The 18,905-nt window shown below is 40.1% G+C and overlaps 1 protein-coding gene and 1 pseudogene across 13 annotated transcripts in view; one reads left to right on the forward strand and one right to left on the reverse strand.

Annotated features, from left to right (window-relative positions):
- Nucleotides 1–18,905, forward strand: part of EZH2 (enhancer of zeste 2 polycomb repressive complex 2 subunit) — a 77,749-nt gene extending 58,844 nt beyond the window's left edge. For 10 of the 13 annotated variants that reach the window (XM_074378949.1, XM_039472928.2, XM_074378953.1 and 7 more), the window contains 12 exons: nucleotides 6,564–6,655; nucleotides 8,158–8,398; nucleotides 8,897–9,066; nucleotides 9,497–9,591; nucleotides 10,059–10,099; nucleotides 10,566–10,691; nucleotides 11,495–11,673; nucleotides 14,184–14,279; nucleotides 15,535–15,616; nucleotides 16,519–16,599; nucleotides 16,751–16,835; nucleotides 18,584–18,905. In XM_074378949.1, coding sequence (XP_074235050.1) covers nucleotides 6,564–6,655; nucleotides 8,158–8,398; nucleotides 8,897–9,066; nucleotides 9,497–9,591; nucleotides 10,059–10,099; nucleotides 10,566–10,691; nucleotides 11,495–11,673; nucleotides 14,184–14,279; nucleotides 15,535–15,616; nucleotides 16,519–16,599; nucleotides 16,751–16,835; nucleotides 18,584–18,644 — 1,349 coding nt within the window. In that variant the 3' untranslated portion in view covers nucleotides 18,645–18,905. The remainder of the gene's footprint in view (nucleotides 1–6,563; nucleotides 6,656–8,157; nucleotides 8,399–8,896; nucleotides 9,067–9,496; nucleotides 9,592–10,058; nucleotides 10,100–10,565; nucleotides 10,692–11,494; nucleotides 11,674–14,183; nucleotides 14,280–15,534; nucleotides 15,617–16,518; nucleotides 16,600–16,750; nucleotides 16,836–18,583) is intronic. The other 3 variants (XM_074378955.1, XM_074378958.1, XM_074378956.1) reach the window with 1 other exon arrangement.
- Nucleotides 5,168–5,237, reverse strand: LOC120365481 (U7 small nuclear RNA; annotated as a pseudogene).

Genomic DNA, 18,905 nt, shown 5'->3' on the forward strand with positions numbered 1-18,905 from the left:
TGATAATTTCTTTTTTTTTTTTTTTTGAGATGGAGTTTCGCTCTTGTTACCCAGGCTGGAGTGCAATGGCGCCATCTCGGCTCACCGCAACCTCCGCCTCCTGGGTTCAGGCAATTCTCCTGCCTCAGCCTCCTGAGTAGCTGCGATTACAGGCACACGCCACCATGCCCAGCTAATTTTTTGTATTTTTAGTAGAGACGGGGTTTCACCATGTTGACCGGGATGGTCTCGATCTCTTGACCTTGTGATCCACCCACCTTGGCCTCCCAAAGTGCTGAGATTACAGGCTTGAGCCACCGCGCCCGGCCGGTAATTTCTTTAGGAGCTTTGACCCCATGTAAAATCATTTTCCCCTGTACTAAATGGCCCTACATTGCTTTGCTGGTCTCAGTTCCTGTGCCTACTGATTACAGATTGATTCCTCCTCATTCACCAATAGTACATCTTTTTAAGCTTGCCCAAGCAGCTGTTCTCACTTCCTCTTAAGTTTTTGCTGTATCTGCTTATTTTTGCTGCAGCTTATTTGTTGAGTGATGTATACATTGGTCTGGAAATGTTTTTTTGTTTTTGTTTTTGTATGTGACACAGTGGTTTAGTTATCTTAAAATGGAAAAAAAGAAGTAGATTTTTAGAATTATCATTATATCGTCATCTCCTTGTTCTTGTCTGAACTCCTCATCTAGTTTAAACTGATTTGGTGTTTTTAATAATCCGTAGTAGGTCATATGTTTGTTGCTTCAACCAGTAGACAGTTAAGCCCTTGAAATAGTTGTCTTTTTTTTTGTTGTTTTGTTTGTTTGAGACGGAGTTTCGCTCTTGTTACCCAGGCTGGAGTGCAATGGCGCGATCTCGGCTCACCGCAACCTCTGCCTCCTGGGTTCAGGCACTTCTCCTGCCTCAGCCTCCTGAGTAGCTGGGATTACAGGCATGTGCCACCATGCCCAGCTAATTTTTTGTATTTTTAGTAGAGACGGGGTTTCACCATGTTGACCAGGATGGTCTCGATTTCTCGACCTCGTGATCCACCCGCCTCGGCCTCCCGAAGTGCTGGGATTACAGGCTTGAGCCACCGCGCCCGGCGAAATAGTTGTCTTAAATTTCATTTTAATTCCTTTTCACACCGTCAATTTATGAATTACATCGTCCAGTTTTTATTAAAAATATTGTAAATTACGGCTGGGCACGGCGGCTCATGCCTATAATCCCATCACTTTGGGAGGCCAGCGTGGGCGGACTATGAGGTCAGGAGTTTAAAACCAGACTGCCCAACATGGTGAAACGCTGTCCCTATTAAAACATACAAAAATTAGCTGGGTACAGTAGTTCATGCCTGTAATCCCAGCTACTTGAGAGGCTGAGGTAGGAGAATTGCTTGAACCAGGATCCAGGAGGCAGAGGTTGCAGCGAGCTGAGATCATGCCACTCCACTCCAGACTGGTACAGAGTGAGACTCCCATCTCAAAGAAAAAAAAGAATATTGTAAATTGCATGCAGATACCACTGTAGCAGAAGAATAGAGTAGAAGCTGTATTTTAGAGTCATTGAAAAGTCCTTCCAATTTGTTGTTTATAGATGTAGCATTTAATAAAGTTTTTTGCTGTAAAAATGAACCATAGAAGTAGGGACACTACTTTTATTTTATTTTATTTTATTTTATTTTTTGAGACAGAGTTTCACTCTTGTTACCCAGGCTGGAGTGCAATGGCGCGATCTCGGCTCACTGCAACCTCCACCTCCTGGGTTCAGCCACTTCTCCTGTCTCAGCCTCCTGAGTAGCTGGGATTACAGGCACACGCCACCATGCCCAGCTAATTTTTTGTATTTTTAGTAGAAACGGGGTTTCACAATGTTGACCAGGATGGTCTTGATCTCTTGACCTCGTGATCCACCCGCCTCGGCCTCCCAAAGTGCTGGGATTACAGGCTTGAGCCACCGCGCCCGGCGGGACACTACTTTTAAACATTATAATAGTTTTTTTATTGTGCTGTTTGGAAATGAGCCTAAAACTTTGAGTCTGCAGTGAGCTATGATTGTGCCATTGTACTCTAGCCAGGCAACAGAGTGAGACCCCATCTCTTTTTTTTTTTTTTAAAAAAAAGGAAACAAGAAGGGGTATGAAAATGTGTACAATGAAGTCTCCCAATGACTTTCTGTTCCTCATGAATCAAATTTTTACTTCACTCCTTCCACTTTTATTAGTAGTTAACCACTTTTATTAGATCTCTCGTATTTTTTACAGTTTCGTTGGCAAGTATAAACATATTTTTTTTTCTGATCATCTTACTTAAATAGTGCCATAGCATTCAGGCTTTTCCCTTTTTTTGGGATAAGGATAGGATTTAACATTGTAGATACTAGCCTTATCTGTATAGCTGCATAGTCTGTGCTATAGGAGGTTCCAGAACTTACTGGACTTGTCTCTAATATTGACCATTTGGATTGTTCTGAGCTTTATGCTGTAATGGTGCCACAGTGAAATCACCTTGCAAATTTGTACCCATTTCACAGAAGTTCGAGTTTTCGTAATAAACTCTGTTTAGGTCTTGCCAAATGACCTCCATATGGGGCCACAGCAATTTAAAGCCTGACCAGCAAAGTCAGACAGCCCTATCAATAGAAGGTGTTACCAAACTGATTTTGATTTTAAAATTGATTTTGTAAGTGAAAAATGGCTTTTAGCATTAATTTTAAATTCTGGGGTTTTTGTATGTTTTAATCTCTGCTTCCCACAGGTGATAAGCCTTATTTTTATACCTGTTTTTTGTTTTTTTTTTTTCCTTTGAATGAGGGTAGGCTCTTCCTATATGTTGAAGAGTGAACTATTTTTCTTTGTTTTTTGTGAGACGGGGGTCTCGCTGTCACCCAGGCTGGAGTGCAGTGTCGTGATCTTGGCTCACTGCAATTTCTGCCTTCTGGGTTTAAGTGATTCTCCTGCCTCAGCCTCCTGAGTAGCTGGGATTACTGGTGCGCACCACCTCGCCTGGCTCATTTTTGTACTTTTAGTAGAGACAGGGTTTTGCCATGTTGGCCAGGCTGGTCTCAAACTTTTGACCTCAGGTGCTCTGTCCATTTCGGCCTCACATAGTGCTAGGATTACAGGTGTGAGCCACTGCGCCTGGCCTATTTTTATTCTTTTGCTCATAGGTCTTTTTGATATCTTAGGAGCTTTTTTCTATAATCTGGAAATTAGGTTTTTTAAAATATGAGTTGCATTTTTTTTCCAGTTTATTTGGTAAAAGTCCCACAAGCAAAGTTTAACCTTTTTTTTTTTTTTTTTTTTTTTGAAACAGATTCTTCCTTTCTCACCCAGACTGGAGTGCAGTGGTGTGATCTTGGCTTACTGCAGCCTATGCCTCCTGGTTTTAGGCGATTCTTGTGCCTCAGCCTCCAGAGTAGCGGGGACTATAGGCATGTGCTACCACACCCAGCTAATTTTTGTATTTTTAGTAGAGACGTCATTTCATCATGTTGACCAGGCTGGTCTCAAACTCCTGACCCCAAGTGATCCGCCTGCTTTGGCCTCTCAAAGAGCTGGGATTACAGGCGTGAGCCACCATGCCCTTTCAGTTTAAACATTTTTTGAAAAGTAGTTGAATTTATCAGTTAGCTTTCTAATTCCAAGATTATAAAGGGTTTCTCACTATTTTTTCTAGTATGTTTTAGGGTTCATTTTTTAAACATACAAATCTGTAATCCATTTGGAATTTAATATGATGTAGATTATAAATCTGATTTCTCCTTTTCATCTCGAAAGTTGCCTAGTTGTTTCATTTACTGAAAAGTTCAACTTTCACTGCTTTGAGATATTTTCTTCATTGCCTATTTGGCATATGTATTTGGTTTTCTCAACATTGTGTTCTTTTAGTCTGTCTACAATTTATGAAGCAGCATTCAGAGATCTCCTGACAATTCTTGTTTTCTGTACAAATTTATTTATTTTTAGACAGCATCTTGCTCTGTCACCAGGCTGGAGTGGTGCAGTGGCACAGTCATGGCTGACTGCGGCCTTGATTTCCTGAGCTCAACCAATTCTCCCACCCCAGGCTCCTGCCTAGTTGGGACTACAGGCTTGTACCACCATTGTTGGCTCCTTCCTTCCTCCCTTCCCCTTCCCCTTCCCTTTCTCTCCCCCCGCCCCTTTCTTCTCTTTTCTTTTTCTATTCAGGTCTCACTGTGTTGCCCAGTCTGGTCTTGAACTCCTGGCCTCAAGTGATCCTCCTGCCTTGGCCTCCCAAAGTGCTGGGGTTACAGGCGTGAGCCACTGCACCTATCCTATATACATTTCAAAGTCTCTCTAGTTTTTGTTTTTTTTTAAAAATTATTGGTATGCTTATTGGAATTTCATTAAATTTATAAATGACCTTTTTTTAAAATTTAAGGGTCTGACCATATGATCACCTCTCTGTGTTTTTTAATTGCTTCTTTAGTTTTCTTTATTTTTTATTTTTATTTATTTATTTATTTGAGATGGAGTTTCGCTCTTGCTGCCCACGCTGGAGTGCAGTGGCGCGATCTCGGCTCACTGCAACCTCTGCCTCCTGGGTTCAGGCAATTCTCTTGCCTCAGCCTCCTGAGTAGCTGGGATTACAGGCACGCACCACCATGTCCAGCTAATTTTTTGTATTTTTAGTAGAGACAGGATTTCACCATGTTGACTGGGATGGTCTGGATTTCTTGACCTCGTGATCCACCCGCCTCGGCCTTCCAAAGTGCTGGGATTACAGGCATGAGCCACAGCGCACGGCCCAAGATTTTTTTTTTTTTTTTTTAGACGGAGTTTCACCATGTAGGTCAGGCTGGTCTTGAACTCCCGACCTCAGGTGAGCTGCCCTCCTTGGCCTCCAAAGTGCTTGGATTACAGGTGTTAGTCACCACGCCTGGCCTGGTTTTCTTTATATAACTCTTGTAATTTTTTTGTTGAGTATTTCTAGGTATTAAACTTGTTGCTGCTGTTGGGCCTTTTCTGCATTCTGTCTTTTGTTTTGTACCCTGCTACTACCTTACTACATTGTCTTCATGTTTATCAGTTTCTCAGTGCATTCTTAGGAGTTTTCCAGCTGTTTAATTATACTGTCTGTAGTTATTTATGGTTTTGCCTTCCTTCTAGTCTTTATAACTGAAGCTTCTTTCTCTTTTCTACCTACTTATTTATAATTTGATTGGGCGGGGGGACTTTCTGATTTAAAAAAAAAAAACCTGGAAAGCCTGCTAGACAAATTCGAAAAGAGCTGTCTTTTCTACGTACTGTAGCTTGTATTTTCAGTGCAGTTTAAAAACTAGTAGTGCTGGTAGAGATAAATGTTCTGTCTCCTCTAGATGAGTTTTGGAAAATTATTCTTTACATTTAGGTCTTGAGACTTAATTGTATAAAGTTTGTGTTCTCTAATGATCGTTTTATTTTTGTGGATAGTCTTGTTTCCTTTGTATTTCATTGTCACTTTTTTGTTAAGTGGTTTATATATTTTATTTAAATTATGTATTTTTTTCTTCGGAGAACCAGCTACAATGTTAATTTAACTCATAAACAGAAAAATAGTTGTATTCAGGTTCCTAAGCGAACGTAATTTAGCACCAAATTAGTCATGGTGTTAGGCTGTCTGAAGTCTAGTTGCTCACACATTTGGAACAGAATCTGAGCCTTGAATTTCTTCTTTAAAAACACAACTTTGTTCTATTTTTTTTTCTTTTCTCATCAGTCTTTCTGGCTTTTTATAACTATTTAAAAAATTAGTTTTATGGAAATGTCACTTGTTTTTAATTCAGATTTTCATCTTGTATAATTCTGAATAGTCCATTTCCAGCATTTGCCTTTTGTACATGGGGGAAGCAAGGTTTTTGCAAGAAATTGTCTGCAGTTTGCACTGCTGTCAGTGTTCACACCATTTTCATAGAGCAGTAGTACATCACCATTTGAATCTTTCTGTTACGTTATTTTGGAATTGTAGGTTTCAAATGGTGTATCTTTTTAAAACCTGTGTATTGACATCGTAATTTTCTGTGGAAAGACACTGTAAGCTCTCACCAGGTTCTTGGATTGGGTATGATTCAGAGGAACTGAATATTAGTAATTGGGATTGTCTTCTTTATCTTTAAAAACGAGTTTTTATAATTGGTATCTCTTTTTGCTTCCCATTTGACAAGCTGATTGCTGACCTTTCTTTTGAAATAAGAAATTGTATGTCAGAATTCTTTTGATTAAAAATAGGAAATCTAATTTAATTGTAGAGGGAATATCAACTGCTTCAATGGAGAAAGATTCAATTTAAGTAAATGTTTATAACCATAGTTATGTGCATTAGTTTTACTTGCAAGGAGAAAAAATGAGAAATCACAAATAATTCCAGAATTTACTGTTTTTTCTTCCTGCTAACTGGTTGGAGGAAGAGGAATGGAGAATACATTGTGATTGTTCAGTAAGAGCTTGAAGGAAAGTTGTATAAAGTAATGTAAACCACATACTGTATTAGCAAGATTATATTATTGTCTATTAATCTTTATGTTAAAAATAATGAAAAAGTATTTTATAGTTATATTAGATTCATTATGTTTCATTTATTTTTCAGCTTTTCATGCAACACCCAACACTTACAAGCGGAAGAACACAGAAACAGCTCTAGACAACAAACCTTGTGGACCACAGTGTTACCAGCATTTGGTAAGACGTAGTACCTTATTATTCCAGAGGGTACTTGAGAGGACTTAATTTTGCATTTTGGTGGAGGTGGTCAAGTCAGCATTAATGTTGTCTGCACCCATGCTGTTATGGGCCATATGATAGACAGTTTTCTCACCCATGTTGTTTCTTCCATAGCTCATTTACTACACATTTTAGTCTTTCATTAATGTGGTATTATTCTTTTTAAAATCTGTGTTATCTTTTCAGCAACATGTCAAGGTCTTTAGGATCAAGGACTCTTACGCCTTCCACAAAGTCTATGAGAGTGTGAGACACAGATAGTCCACTTAGAAACCAGGCAGTCAGTAACCATATACAATAGTAGATCCCAAGCCCTTCTCATAGCTGTATCCCTCTGCTTGAGTTTTAGATGCACTGTCATTTCAGGTATATGATAGAACCCAGAGATGTTTTTTTGTTTTTTTTTTTTTAAATGATGGAGAAAAGGTAAGGGGTTAGGAAAATATGAGGTAGAAAAGTTGTTTTTTTTACGGGTACTCTCTTATTTTTACCATTTCCCCTCTTTGAACCAAGCCACTCCTACCTAGGAACTAAATGGGTATATATTGCCTGTTGGATTTTGGACAGAAGATTCATTGAATGGCACCTGCAGAAGGTATCCTATTTTTAAGCAATTTGGTTTTTGTAGAATGAAGTATAAGACTGTTGGCTGCTGTCAAACTTCTCCCTTCTATTTCCACTAAAAAGAAAAAAAATGGAATTCTTGAGCACTGTTTTATGATATTCTTTACAAGGCAGAATTTTGTTTGGCTCATCCGAAATGTTTCTGTGGTCTCTATAAACCATGCTCTTACCATTGTTTTATACTTTGAGACTGGATTACTGTACTTCATAATGCCAGATGTAACCCTCACAGTCTTGTTCCTGAAATTCCTTTTATGTCTTCCTGTGGCTGTGTATCCTTCACAGGAAAAAAAAAGTTTGGATGTTTTAATAGTAAGACAGGAAGTGATAAAGTCAAGCGTGTTTGTGTTTCGTGTTCTTGTGTACTTTAAATATTAACGTGAGATGTATGCAATATCTTAAACTCTACATAGGTATTCTGACTCCGTGCACATTATATATATGATTCTTCTGTAAAGATTCACTTTTACATAGACTGTATGTCCATAGAAATAATTAACTTTATTACATGAAGTGTATTTCATACTTTATCTTCTTATATTTTAACTTAATTATAACCTGTTAATATATTTTACAAATTCACAATTTAGAACTATCTTGCTTGATTTTTGTACCATCCTAGGAATATATAGAACCCATGTTTCTCTTTCTGAAATTTTCAGACTATTTAAAAGCAGATCAAAAGAAGTATATTAGACATGCAAATGATTATTTGTGATAAATGGATAATGTGATAAATTTTTTGACTAACTTTGCTTATACAGTATTTTTTTTTTCTCTTCCATCAAAATGAGTTTTAGAACTTTGCCCTGATGTCAACATTTTTCATTTTGTAGGAGGGAGCAAAAGAGTTTGCTGCTGCTCTCACCGCTGAGCGGATAAAGACCCCACCAAAACGCCCAGGAGGCCGCAGAAGAGGACGGCTTCCCAATAACAGTAGCAGGCCCAGCACCCCCACCATTAATGTGCTGGAATCAAAGGATACGGACAGTGATAGGGAAGCAGGGACTGAAACAGGGGGAGAGAACAATGATAAAGAAGAAGAAGAGAAGAAAGACGAAACTTCGAGCTCCTCTGGTAAGACACGTTTAATAATTGGGTTTTATTGTTTTGTGAAAGCTCATAAAATGAGGATTAAGGATATATAATGCATTGAATAATTTTCTTAGTTTTCAGTATAATGAGAAATCTAAGACCAGTGCTATCTCAAGAATGTGTAGCTGCATTGCTTCTGTTTCCTGCCTCCACCCCTACCCTAGCTTGTGATGTTTGCCCTGCTTGGTTGTTGGAAAGTTGATGATGCACTTTATTCTCATTCTTTGTGCCATTTTTCTTTTTCGATCTTTCTCAGATAGGGAATAATGGAATTCGGATCATTTGGTTTAATATTCTTGATGTTCTATCAGTAGTTTTGGTTAGAGCGAAAATGTAAACTACTGATAAGTTAGTATTTTACGGATTGGATTTTAGTTTTCCTTATCTTTTTGCTTTTTTCTTAAGCATACCCTGAATTTTACTTCTTAATATTATTTCCAGTCATCATTTATTGACCAGTGCTTACATTTGGTTTTGTAGAAGCAAATTCTCGGTGTCAAACACCAATAAAGATGAAGCCAAATATTGAGCCTCCTGAGAATGTGGAGTGGAGTGGTGCTGAAGCCTCAATGTTTAGAGTCCTCATTGGCACTTACTATGACAATTTCTGTGCCATTGCTAGGTTAATTGGGACCAAAACATGTAGACAGGTAAGATATCCGATAAAAATGTTGTTAAAAGAACCTCAAAAATAGGGATAAAAATGTACTCACTGTCCAAACAAAGAAAATTCTTGGTTATTACTAAGTTTCTATTCATCTCCTAAAAATTATTTTTTCTTCTCAAGAGGGAATTGAATGAAAATTATTCTTCACGTAGGTTACAGAATTTCCCCACTGTAGACATTTAAGGTTAGATTTTAAAAGCTAGTAAGCATTTAAATTTAGCATCACGGTTTTTGACCAGAATATAATTACAGCTACCCCCAGTGTGAGGGTAGAGACAGTGATGTCTTTTATATCCTGAGCATCTAGCATTGTCACAGAAGAGACAAAAACATTTATCTGGTATGCATGAGTATAAGAATGGTTTGCCTGAATAAGACTGTCCTCATGGCTCTGTGACTGTGCCTCTTGTCAGGTGTATGAGTTTAGAGTCAAAGAATCTAGCATCATAGCTCCAGCTCCCGCTGAGGATGTGGACACTCCTCCAAGGAAAAAGAAGAGGAAACACAGGTGAGTCTACCATGAACCTCTTAGAGAAGTCAACACAGACACTGCCCACGAGGCCCTTCCTAAGGGTTGCTGTTGGTTTCTACTTAGTCTGTTTTTAAAAACCTTAAACTGCCATCAAAAACAGAACTGTGGAATCCTTTTTCCACTGGGAATTGCTAGTATTTTTCTATAAGAATACAGCAGGCTTCAGTATATTTGGCATGTTAAGAGTCCTTAAAATTATGGGGTCCTGACCAGGAGTCATGGATAAACACAAGAAATGACATCTTGCCACACCTGGGGCAGCCTGAGCCATCAAGCTGTTTGAATTGCTCCAAACTATGGCAAGAATTAGCTGGGGGAGGCATGACTCTTGGCTTTAACACACTTTGTGTTCATGGCACAGAGCGATCCAGTCAGGCAGCTCTCTCTTGGATTTGTAGCTTCCCTGCAAAAGTTCATGTTTCATTTTCTTTGTGTTTTTGCAGGTTGTGGGCTGCACACTGCAGAAAAATACAGCTGAAAAAGGGTTAGCATCTTTCCATTTCCCTGGTCATTGGCTTAACAATGTCTGCTTTGTTCTCATTTGTTTTAGAATAGTAACTGAATTAGAGCTTGGGTTATTCTAATATAATTGCCTTCTGTACATTAAACCAATTTGAATGGAGGATGTCTGTTGATGAATCCCCATTCGGTTCTCTTCTGTGAAGTGGAGGCTGATTGGAAGTTGTGAGTCCTAGTCAGTTGAAGGAGAAATGCTTTGGGATGGGACTGAGATGTAGCCCTGCTCTAGATAGAGCTCACAAGCACTTGGGGGTGGGAGAGTATTTTTGCCATCATTCTGTAAACAGGAATATGTGTAACACTATGCATTCAGTAAAGGAAGGCCAGCTACACTCCACAGGTAGTAGGGAAGAATGTACTCTTGTTAATTGTGTATGATCGTTTCCCATCTCCCTGGATTCATTGGCCTGCATGATGTTATCTTTATTCAGACGGCTCCTCTAACCATGTTTACAACTATCAACCCTGTGATCATCCACGGCAGCCTTGTGACAGTTCGTGCCCTTGTGTGATAGCACAAAATTTTTGTGAAAAGTTTTGTCAATGTAGTTCAGAGTGTAAGTATTTGTTGCTTTGATGCAATTGCATGAGAACTAAATAGGCCTTTGGTCAGCAATTTAAAAAATCAAAAAGTAAGAACACAGGAGCACTCCCTTGCTTACTTTAGGAAATTTCATCGATTCTACAGGTATTGATTGAGCCCCATACCTGGCCCCATGCCAGTGACCAGTCAGTCGCCTGGGTGTCGTGTGTCTATGTGTATGAGGCAGGCAAAGTTGTATTAAAGGAACCTGAATTTCATTTTTTTCTTCTTTGATCATTTAAATTAAGTCATATTAAAAGTCGGCACAGATTGTAAGAGGAATCTAGAAGGAGCTACCCAAATAATTTTTGGGCACCAGAAGTTGTCAGAGTTTAGGAAGGTTTTAGTCTTCAGAATAAAGGAATGTAGCATAAATGTAGGGGATTATTATAATTGTTTAATAAAACTGCACATGAAGCTTGAGTACTAAGGGAGTGTTTAGAACTAGGAGCTATTAGAGTGGTCAAGGACCATGGATATTGTTTCATCCAAACCCTTTATTCACACTTTAAATATATACATTATTTAACAAATGAAAAATGGAAAAACAACTCAGTGGTGGTCTTTTTCAGTACAAACAGCTTTAACTTCGCTGTTAATACTTCCATTTCCTTGTCTATACAGTGGAGTAATAAGGTGGTTGTGAGGGTTGAGAGTCAGTCAGATGCTCAGTATGGCCCTTGCCACATATCTTTCTGCAAGTTCTTGCATATGGTGATGATTGTGATAGTGATGGTGTTGATGATGAGTGAAGAACTTCCACACCTCTCTCTGAAGGTCAAAACCGCTTTCCGGGATGCCGCTGCAAAGCACAGTGCAACACCAAGCAGTGCCCATGCTATCTGGCGGTCCGAGAGTGTGACCCTGACCTCTGTCTTACTTGTGGAGCTGCTGACCATTGGGACAGTAAAAATGTGTCCTGTAAGAACTGCAGTATTCAGCGGGGCTCCAAAAAGGTGAGCAACAAGTTGCTTCCGGAAGGTTGTTTTTAGTGGTGCCAATCTCAGGATTGTCTTAGATGATTTCACTGGGGCAAAAAGTAAAAGTGATCCTTGAAAGGTGCAACAGATGAGAAAGAAAGTATTGTTAATTTTCTCTGGGTAATGCACTATGGGGCAGTCTCTTCAGTATTCTGAAGAACACTGTACTCTGGTGGTGGGAGAAACCAGCAAATTCTGAGAAGTACCATTCATGGTATCAGATTTGAAATAAGAGCTGTTTTTCTAGCTGTTTAATAGAGATTTGAATTTCTCTTTATCCAGTATCCTTAATGCAAATAAATGGTGATTTCTATCAAAACACAGACTCATTATCATCAGATAGTATTTATGGGTTCCTTACTATGTAGGGTAAAAGATGAAATTTCCCATGGCAGGTTTTTATAGACTTAGTTCCTGTTTAATAACCTTGAAAAAAAAACCAGCCAGGAATTATATATTTGAATTCTGGGAATTGTATGTAGGTAATTTTAACTGTATCAGTCAGGAAGTAATTACTGAGCAAAAGAAACTGCAACAACATGTGTTTGGAAAATTTGTCTTTTTTTTTTAGGGTAGATGATAGGTTTTTTTCTTCAGTCGGTTCTTCTTATAATAATAGCTGACATTGCCAGGTGCGGTGGCTCAAGCCTGTAATCCCAGCACTTTGGGAGGCCGAGGCGGGTGGATCACAAGGTCAAGAGATCGAGTCCATCCTGGTCAACATGGTGAAACCCCGTCTCTACTAAAAATACAAAAAATTAGCTGGGCATGGTGGTGCGTGCCTGTAATCCCAGCTACTCAGGAGGCTGAGGCAGGAGAATTGCCTGAGCCCAGGAGGCGGAGGTTGCGGTGAGCCGAGATCGCGCCATTGCACTCCAGCCTGGGTAACAAGAGCGAAACTCCGTCTCAGAAAAAAATAAAAATAAAAAATAAAAAAATAATAGCTGACATTTATCAAGCATGTAAAAATAGCAGGCACTGTTCTAAGTGCTTTAGTGGATTTGTTCATTGATCCTGATAACTGTGAGTGAGAAATAAACGTTAACCCCATTTTACGGGTACAGGAAACACAAAGTCACAAGACTTGTAAAGCAGCAGGAGATCAAATCTCCCAGGCTCCCACTCCCATTAACCTGCTCTTATGCTGTGTGTATGTGTGTTGGGGGGTGTAGAGTAGACATATCTTACGTTGTTGGACCATTTATTTATGATTGTGATTACACTTTTTACCAGCAAGTCCCCTTCAACCAGAAGTTCTGCTCCAGGTAAAACACTGAACTTCTCTTGGTTTTGTTCCCTTGTGTCTTTGAACCAAAATCTGCGTTTATGGCAGATAGCTGTGCAGGGTGGTAGGTTTTTGTTTTTGTTTTTAGCTGTGATTTTTTTTCTTTTAGGCATTTAAATCATTTTACTCTATGCAGTTATATATCCATTTAGATGACTGGATCACAGTGATGCTGGTTCAGTTTCCGATGGCAATACCCGTTCAGACCTAAAAATCTCCATTTCTTGCCCAAACAACTCGCCATTGCACTGCTTCCTCACTTTGTTCAGAAAGAGGGCAATACTATTGATACTGACATGTCCTCTTTGTAAGACGTTTTTTAGCTCTTAACAATGTTAAACTATGTAGGTACTTTTTACCAATTGGGTTTCATTTGCATAGCAGTATTTAGCTATAATTTAGTTTCTGATCAAAAGGGTATTTGGGAAGTTCACCTCACAGGTGAGTGGTAGAATGTTCCAGAATAGGAATAGATTGGAAGCTTGAGTGATCAGAAAGCCTTTGTAAAGGTCATAAGAAAATTTTGAATGAAAGCATAATAATGAGCCATGATGAAAAATTGGCATGTGTTTGAGAACACATCCCTAACTATGTAATTTACTGCAGTGATCATCTTGGCCTTTCTGCTGAAAATAGACTACTGGACTGACAAGATCATGCTGCCACCTCTGGGTAGATTTTCATGTTATCCTGAGGAAGTAGGGTGGAAGAACAAATCCAAAAGAAAGCTGCTGTGGGCTTCAGAGGGAACAAACGCCAGTGAAGAATCGGGGTGTCCTTGAGGGCAATCTATAACTGGTAATAGATATCACTTGACGGAAGTAGAGGGAAAGTTTTGAAGAGGAAGAGTGATTCGGTGGTGCCCTTATATTAAATTCAGGATGAAGGTAAATTACTTAAGGAAATCAAGGGCTAAGGAGACCAGGCAGCCAAAGTGCAGCCATAATGCAGACAAGCAACACCACCAAACTTTTTTCGGTAAGACGGTGATACTTCTCTGCTCTGTAAGAAAAACATAATTTTCATACTTAGCCAGCCATTCTCAGCAGCTTTCACATTGACTGAAGCTATGTGCTCCATTACTACCTTAGAACAGGTCTGAAGATTGACAGCGATGACTTCGTTTTTATTCTGTAGTCTAATTTGTCCCTCGTCCGTCTTTACCCTCTTTTTTGATTTATGATTGTGTTTTATTCTCTAGCATTTATTGCTGGCACCATCTGATGTGGCAGGCTGGGGGATTTTTATTAAAGATCCTGTGCAGAAAAATGAATTCATCTCAGAATACTGTGGAGAGGTAAGGCACTGATCACCTACATTCAGGTGGAATTGTATATAATAACTTTCCTTTATTTTAGATTGATTTCATTAGGTAGGTCTGTGGGTTTGATTGGAAATGAATTGCCATAAACTGCCTTTTCAGCCTGGACTTCTGCAGGTTATGGATTTGCATGCTTAGTAACTGGATGGTGCTGGGTGTGGTGGCTCACTCCTGCAATCCCAGTACTTTGGGAGGTTAAGGCAGGTGGATTGTTTGAGCTCAGGAGTTGGAGACCAGCATGGGCAACATGGCGAGACCCCATTACTACAAAAAAAATGCAAAAATTAGCCGGGCAGGGTGGCGCATACCTGTAGTCCCAGCCATTTGGAAGCTGAGGCAGGAGGATCGCTTGAGCCTGGGAGGTTGAGGTTGCAGTGAGCCATGTTTGTGTCATTGTATTCCATTCTGGGCGACAAAGTGAGACCCTGTCTCAAAGGGAAAAAAAATAACTGGATTGCTTTGATTCTAGCCATATTTAGCTTTTCTCATCTAGGGACAACAGGGAGAACAAGAGCTTTATCTTAGTGTCCTGCTTAATCCACAGTCTAGTTGATAAGGACCTAGAAACAACAGTATCATTAGTTACTCACCTTTTAAATTGTTGAGTTACAGAAAAATCATAGGGTTAGCTTCAGTTTGGAACCAACTCACCCGATTTGTGTGTCGCACCTACCCCCGCTTTTTTTTTGAGATGAAGTTTCGCTCCTATTGCCCAGGCTAGAGTGCAGTGGCATGATCTCTTCTCACTGCAACCTTTGCTTCCATCTCCATGGTTCAAGTGATTCTCTTGCCTCAGTTTCCCAAGTAGCTGAGATTATAGGCATGCACCACCACGCAGATAATTTTGTTTTTAGTAGAGACGGGGTTTTTCCATGTTGGACAGGCTGGTCTTGAACTCCCAACCTCAGGTGATCTGCTTGCCTCTGCCTCCCAAAGTACTGGAATTAGGCATGAGCCAACATATGTATGTGTGTGTGTGTGTGTGTGTGTGTGTAACTCAGCAAAAAGACTTCTGTTTCTTACTTTCTCCAAGGGTAATTACTTTGGGATGTGGAAATATTTCTGAGTTGGGTTCAGTGTGCAGACTGAATGGGAAAGAGAAGTAGGCAGTAGTGACCCTTTTTGTTGAGTATTCTCCAGAAGGTCCAGTATTCACTCTGTGAGCTTTTGTGTGTTCTCAGGCTTGATCACCTTTATCCAAAAGAATTTTTTCCTGTGTCCTTCTCTTTAGATTATTTCTCAAGATGAAGCCGACAGAAGAGGGAAAGTGTATGATAAATACATGTGCAGCTTTCTGTTCAACTTGAACAATGGTATGTTTTTAAGCTGGGAGGCAGTGAGTTCCTCTGAATTGCATGTGGCAGCCTTTTGCTGCATGCAATTTCTGCTTCAGAAATGAAGGTAGAGGGCAGTGAGGTGACCAGAAGGAAGATCTCCAAAAAAGCATGGGGGGCTGCTGGCTGGAAAGGAATTCCTCAGGCAGCAAATACCAGGAAACCGCCCTGCTAGAGTCCCAGCCATCTGTGGATGGGGCTGCACCAGTCTCCGGCTGTGAAGGGGACATTGTGCTCTGTTGTTGCTCACCTCTTGTGTTCAGGAAGCTCAGCACACCTCCTCCAATCAGTGCTTCTGACCAGGGAGGAGCACTGCATTTGAAAGCATCTTCCAGACTTCCCTGGATATTTTCAAAGGACTGAGAGGAAAGGCAGCTTCTTGCATAGCTGATGTATGTTCTAGGGTTAGAATGTAAGGCTGTAGGGAGTGTTCTGGTGGGATTATGTGAAAATGGAGGTAGGCTTAACATGTAAGATATTCAGAGAAACTCTTAGTTGGAAGTAGTAGGTTTTCTTTAAGAATGCTTCACAGACATTAAAATTAATTTTAAATGTGAAAATGCCTATTCTTGATGTTTGGAAGAATTTAGATTCTGGTTTTTTTGGCCATGTTTTGCTCAGTAAGATATGTTTATAGTTGATAAGTAATAGCTTTTGAGTCAGATAACCATCTTGAATTACAGGTGATTAAATTTAACCTGCAACAATAAATAGTATGTTCTTCCAAATGTCATTTCTTACATAATGAAGTTGGTTGAATGATTTATTTGCTTTTGCAGACAAACCGTGAAGAACTATACCCAGTTGCATTTACAGAATCATAATAACTTAATTGACTTAAAACTGAAATTATTCACTGGGTTGTGCTTATTTTTTTTTAGATTTTGTGGTGGACGCAACCCGCAAGGGTAACAAAATTCGTTTTGCAAATCATTCGGTAAATCCAAACTGCTATGCAAAAGGTAGGTACCTTTGAAGTCAGAATTGGAGCTCCCTTTTCAATCCTGTGATGAGGGACTTGAATACTTCTGGGATAGTTTGTTATGTCAACAAGTCAGTTAACCACCCGTTGCCCGTCTTCATGCTCACTGACACCAGTGTCTCTCATTCCAGTTATGATGGTTAACGGCGATCACAGGATAGGTATTTTTGCCAAGAGAGCCATCCAGACTGGTGAAGAGCTGTTTTTTGATTACAGGTTGGTAAAGTACATTTCTAGCATGATCTCTAAGGGCTTTTTCTACTGGATTGTGAACTCTGGACAAAGAATATTTTTTAGATGTGCCGTCTCTGAGGTGTGGGGTGAATTCTTTTGACAAGTTAGTGTTTGCCATGGGCATTAGTGGGGAATTAGGTTACATTTTCTTCTTAGGTATTCATTATCCATTTATTTATTATACAAGTCATGCTTATTTTTAAAACAATAAAATCCATGCAGAAAGCCCCATTTCTCACCCTGCTGTTGACAGCTGGGTGAGTCCTAGACTTTTTCATATCATGCTGCATGCTTGCTTGTGGAACATTTTCCAGAGTAAATGTGATCACACTGTCCTGTAGATTTTTCTGCAACATGGTTTTACTTGACAGTGTACTGTGTATATCTTTACTGATGAGATCTACTTAATTTATTGTTTGCTATTATACTTACTACACAGATGATGATGATTATTATTATTTTATTTTTTTGAGACGGAGTTTCGCTCTTGTTACCCAGGCTGGAGTGCAATGGCGCGATCTCAGCTCACCACAGCCTCCGCCTCCTGGGTTCAGGCAATTCTCCTGCCTCAGCCTCCTGAGTAGCTCGGATTACAGGCATGTGCCACCATGCCCAGCTACTTTTTTGTATTTTTAGTAGAGACAGGGTTTCACCATATTGACCAGGATGGTCTCGATCTGTTGACCTTGTGATCCACCCGCCTCGGCCTCCCAAAGTGCTGGGATTACAGGCTTGAGCCACCGCGCCCAGCTACACAGATTATTATTTTAAAAGGTGCTGGTGGCAAATTGCTGCTTGGTCACCTGTGGGTTCTTTCCGGGGAAAAAAGCTGGTGGGGAGTTGTTGGCACTTGTGAGCCACTGATGGTTTCTAACTGTGTGTGGTTAGGCATTAGGCTGCCAGTTGATGCTGTCAAGCTCTGTGGGATAAATTTAAGTCATAAATTTAAAACAGATTTAAGTGCAATCAGATGACTGTCTAGTTCATGAACTCCTTTGGCCCTGTATACATCCCTTCCAGAAGCTGTTTGTGAGTACTGAGTTCTCACATATTCCGACTGGCCTTTAATGTCTGCTGCAGAGCCGAGAGCTCTCAGTGAAGCAGATGAGGTCTGAGTGAAAGGCCCCCTTTATCAAAAGGCCACTTCTTTCCAGGCCTGCTGTGAATGAAGAGTGGGGGGTGGAGCTGGGGTTGGAGGCAAAGCTATCCAGCTTCCTTGGGCTGGCTGGGTGCCCCCCCCCCCCCCACAGATGGGCTGCTTGTGCTTCTTCCTGGGTGTCTGCTCCACTCCAGTTCTTTTTCACCTGGGGGAGTGACTGACAGCTGGTCTTTGGCCCTCTTTGCTGTGGTCAATCGTTCTTTACAGACCATGGTTCTATTTTGCCTTTCAGCATCAGGCCTAAACATCATTACGTGCACCCGCCTTCCTGGGGCCACTTGCTTCAGAGGCATAGGGGAAGGCTGGGCAGAGCTCTGGCCAGATTTGTTCAGTTCAGAACTTGGCAGCATCTCAACTAGATGGCCAGCAACATAGACCAATGCGTTGCTTCTATGAATGTGCCCTTATGCAGGCAGCCATGTAATTGGATGTATGTGTATGGTTTTTCTTTTTTTTAAAAAAAAAAAAAAAACGTTTGAATGCAGTCACTGTATTGAGCAGGCTTTGTTAAGTCTCAGCACATGTTGGATGGGTGGTTGTCCACCAGACATGCTTTTTCCTGTTGTTTCAGATACAGTCAGGCTGATGCCCTGAAGTATGTCGGCATCGAAAGAGAAATGGAAATCCCTTGACATCTGCTACCTCCTCCCCTCTCCTCTGAAACAGCTGCCTTAGCTTCAGGAACCTCGAGTACTGTGGGCAATTTAGAAAAAGAAAATGCAGTTTGAAATTCTGAATTTGCAAAGTACTGTAAGAATAATTTATAGTAATGAGTTTAAAAATCAACTTTTTATTGCCTTCTCACCAGCTGCAAAGTGTTTTGTACCAGTGAATTTTTGCAATAATGCAGTATGGTACATTTTTCAACTTTGAATAAAGAATACTTGAACTTG

The sequence above is a fragment of the Saimiri boliviensis genome, chromosome 10, assembly GCF_048565385.1.
Source record: "Saimiri boliviensis isolate mSaiBol1 chromosome 10, mSaiBol1.pri, whole genome shotgun sequence".
Taxonomy (NCBI): Eukaryota; Metazoa; Chordata; class Mammalia; order Primates; family Cebidae; genus Saimiri; species Saimiri boliviensis.